General features: G+C 42.6%; 1 protein-coding gene across 1 annotated transcript; it reads right to left on the bottom strand.

Moving 5' to 3' along the window:
* Positions 1–204: 204 nt before the first annotated feature.
* rnf11a (ring finger protein 11a) lies at positions 205–2,854 on the bottom strand. The gene is made up of 3 exons (XM_041867230.2): positions 2,334–2,854; positions 1,773–1,942; positions 205–1,488 (listed from the first exon to the last, which is right to left on the bottom strand). Exons 1-3 carry the CDS (start codon positions 2,430–2,432, stop codon positions 1,317–1,319), a joined length of 441 nt encoding a protein of 146 aa, XP_041723164.1. The 5' UTR covers positions 2,433–2,854; the 3' UTR covers positions 205–1,316.
* Between the last annotated feature and the right edge of the window lie 630 nt (positions 2,855–3,484).

Genomic DNA, 3,484 nt, shown 5'->3' with positions numbered 1-3,484 from the left:
AGGAAACGTATGATCTCTGTAATTGCAAACAAAGGTTTCTGTACCAAATATTAAGTTCTGCTTTTCTGATGTATCAAATACTTATGTCATGCAATAAAATGCAAATTAATTACTTAAAAATCATACAATGTGATTTTCTGGATTTTTGTTTTAGATTCCGTCTCTCACAGTTGAAGTGTACCTATGATAAAAATTACAGACCTCTACATGCTTTGTAAGTAGGAAAACCTGCAAAATCGGCAGTGTATCAAATACTTGTTCTCCCCACTGTACATACAAATCCAACATCTCCAATGAAGGTATGAGGCCAGTAGTAACATCTCCAATGAAGGTATGAGGCCAGTAGTAAGTCATGAAGTAGCCTACTAGACAGGCATGGGATGGAGACCTCATAGTTTATTCTCATTACTTTGTGAACTTTTTTCTCTCTCTATGATTGCCCTTTGATTAGAAAAAAATGGCATTCTAGTAAAGAGCACTGTGCTTTTTGAGAGACATTCAAGGCCATACCAGTCTTAAAGCGAATTGGCCGAGACAGCAGTGTTAAGGTCGGGGTCACCTTCTTTTGACCAATCAGAACAGAGCAATTCTTGCACTTCCTCATATCATATTGCACATTTTGGTCTGGAGGGGGATGAACCAACCACATAAACTAGGCTATAGCCTGGTCCCAGATCTGTTTGTGCTGTCTTGCCAATTGTTGTGCTGTTGTTAAGAAGACAGCACTAACAGATCCAAGACCAGGTTACATAAACTAAACTAATGGGCCAATCTCTAGTCTACCACCCTCAGATCATCCAAAAGTGAAATCAGTTGTCAATAATGTCTCTCATCATGACTTCTAAAGTTCTCCATCTATATCCTTTACATGTATTTGGCAACAAGTCTGAAAAGGCGAAAGAGAGACGTTCCTAATTACAAAAGCCCCATTTTCAACACTCTCAGTGTGGCACATCATAGCACACCCTACATATTTTGACACAACCCACCTCTCCTCCCAGGGCAGCTGTCTGTGTGACTAGAACAGAACATCCGGGTTAAAGGGGTGATGTGTCATAAGGGCGTTTGGCACCTCTATTAGAGGGGAAGTCGCTAGGATTCTGTACAAAATGGCACCCTATTCCCTATATAGTGCACTACTTTGGATCAGGGCCTATAAGGCTCTGGTGAAAAGTAGTACATTAAATAGGGAATAGTTTTGCAACTGAAAACATTTGAACGAGCGTTTCGTATTGGACAAGTCCCTCCCTGTTTTAATCTGTTTTCTTCCGTTTGGCCTAATGAACAGGACCCAGCCAGAGACTGCTCAGCTCAGTTCAGTTGGTCTCATAGGAGGAGAGCAGGGCTGCGTCCACAGGCTCCATACAGGAAGGACAGGTAAAGGACCTCATCAGCCAGGCGTCGATGCAGTCCACATGGTAGATGTGCAGGCAGGGAAGGAACCGGATGGGATCGCCGTACTCAAAGTCATTCATGCAGATCGCACACCTGGAGAGAGTGAGGCGCAAGACATGATAGCGTTTAGTCAAAATTTGGGACCAGTTTCAAATAATGAAAGGCCTACAGCTGACTTACATACGCTTTGTAATGGATGAGGTGAGTTTCCCCCCCCCCCCCCATAGAATGGGTTGGGACCCACACATTTTCTTTTGGGTCATGGCTCAAGATAATGTGGCTAGAAATAGGACATTGCTAGGAAATTAGTGTCTAAATTGGTTGTACTACAAGAAAAATGACATGGTTTGTCACAGGGCACAAAAAGACAGACTCACTCTTTGACTTTCTTGTCAGAGGGCTCAGAGCCGGGGTCGAAGATGCCTCTGGGGAGGTGGTGGATGAGGCCGATCCGCTGGGCGATACGGACCTGCTCCTCCTCTGTCAGCTGGCTGGCCAGGCGCGTCTGACTGGGGGTGGGGTGGTATACTGGCGCCTGGACACGCTCCTGTATGGCATGTGGGGAGAGGGGTACAGGGTAACCCATGATACAGTCATCAAGGAGTCTCTGGACCCCCCAAAACTACATGCAGATCCTCTACTATATCAGACAGTCAGATTTTATACCATTGACTTGATGGGGAAATGGACAGACTTCAAAGGTATGGAGAAGCCATGGAAGAAAGCCTTTATAGAAGTGTTAGTAAGCTAAACCATGCCAGAAATTTTAACATAACAGGTATAGCTTACTATGAACCCTACACTTCTGACAGAATACGAAATGAGTCTGGCAACAAGATACAAAACACAGCCCATGCAACATACAACGTGGGCAGTTAGCTGACATGGTTATCAATGGATCCCCGGTATAGATGTGATCCATCTCCCCCTGAACTTACCTGGTAAGGCGGTGGAGGCTCCCCTGGAACACTGGCTCCCTCGGACTCGTTGAGGAGAGACAAGTCGTCGGCGCCTTGCGAAAACAAACAGTTCCCCATTGAACTGGACCAGCACACACAACACCCACTACGACCAGGACAGCTAGCTAAGAGGACAGCAAGATAAGCACGTATTTTTTTTGACGTGTCTTGCTAGATAAGTTGTTCTTTATCAGTAAGCTTAGCTTAGCTAGCCAGCTGGGTAGCTAGCTAGCAGGAACGAGCAGAAGCCCTCCAACGTCGATGCAGAAAAACAATAATAATCGCCGTGCAACTTGGAAATAAAAGTAAATATCGCTCCAAACAACGACATGTAAATACTGTACCTAATTATACCTATACCAAAGTCAGCGAACTGTGCATGACACCGATTACAATTTGTGCTATTTGGTTATTCGATCTGGCTTATTTTTAGATTAAACCTTTTGATGAATCCATCTTTGTTTTGGCTATGTTTACAAACTGTATACACAGAAGTGACGTAGCTAGTTAATAGGAAGTTGGTAGATCCGGAAGTTGCCTTTTGAAAAAATGTGCGGGTAGGTGGACCAGAAAATGTGCCTAATAAGCGGTGGTGTGAAGTACTACTTAAGTCGTAATTTGGGTTATCTGTAATATATTTTACTATGTATATATTTGACTACTTATACTCCACTACATTCCTAAAGAACATAATGTACTTTTTACTCCATACATTTTCCCCTGACACACAAAAGTACTCGTTACATTTCGAATGCTTAGCAGGACAGGAAATGGTCAAATTCAAGTACTTATCAAGAGAACATCCCTGGTCATCCCTACTGCCTCTGATCTGGTGGACTCACTCAACACAAATGCTTCCTTTGTAAAGGATATCTGAGTGTTGGAGTTAAAGAAAAGAAAATCATGCCGTCTGGTTTACTTAATATAAGGAATGTGAAATGATTAAAACGTTTCCTTTTGATACTTAAGTATATTTTAGCAATAACATTTATACTGAACAAAAATATAAATGCAACAATTTCAAAGATCTTTACTGAGTTACAGTTCATAGAAGGAAATTAGTCAATTTAAATACATGTATTAGGCCCTAATCTATGGATTTCACATGACTGGACAGGGTGCAGCCATGG

The sequence above is a fragment of the Coregonus clupeaformis genome, chromosome 20 (genome assembly GCF_020615455.1).
Source record: "Coregonus clupeaformis isolate EN_2021a chromosome 20, ASM2061545v1, whole genome shotgun sequence".
NCBI lineage: Eukaryota > Metazoa > Chordata > Actinopteri > Salmoniformes > Salmonidae > Coregonus > Coregonus clupeaformis.
This window is presented reverse-complemented; position numbering and strand designations above follow the sequence as displayed.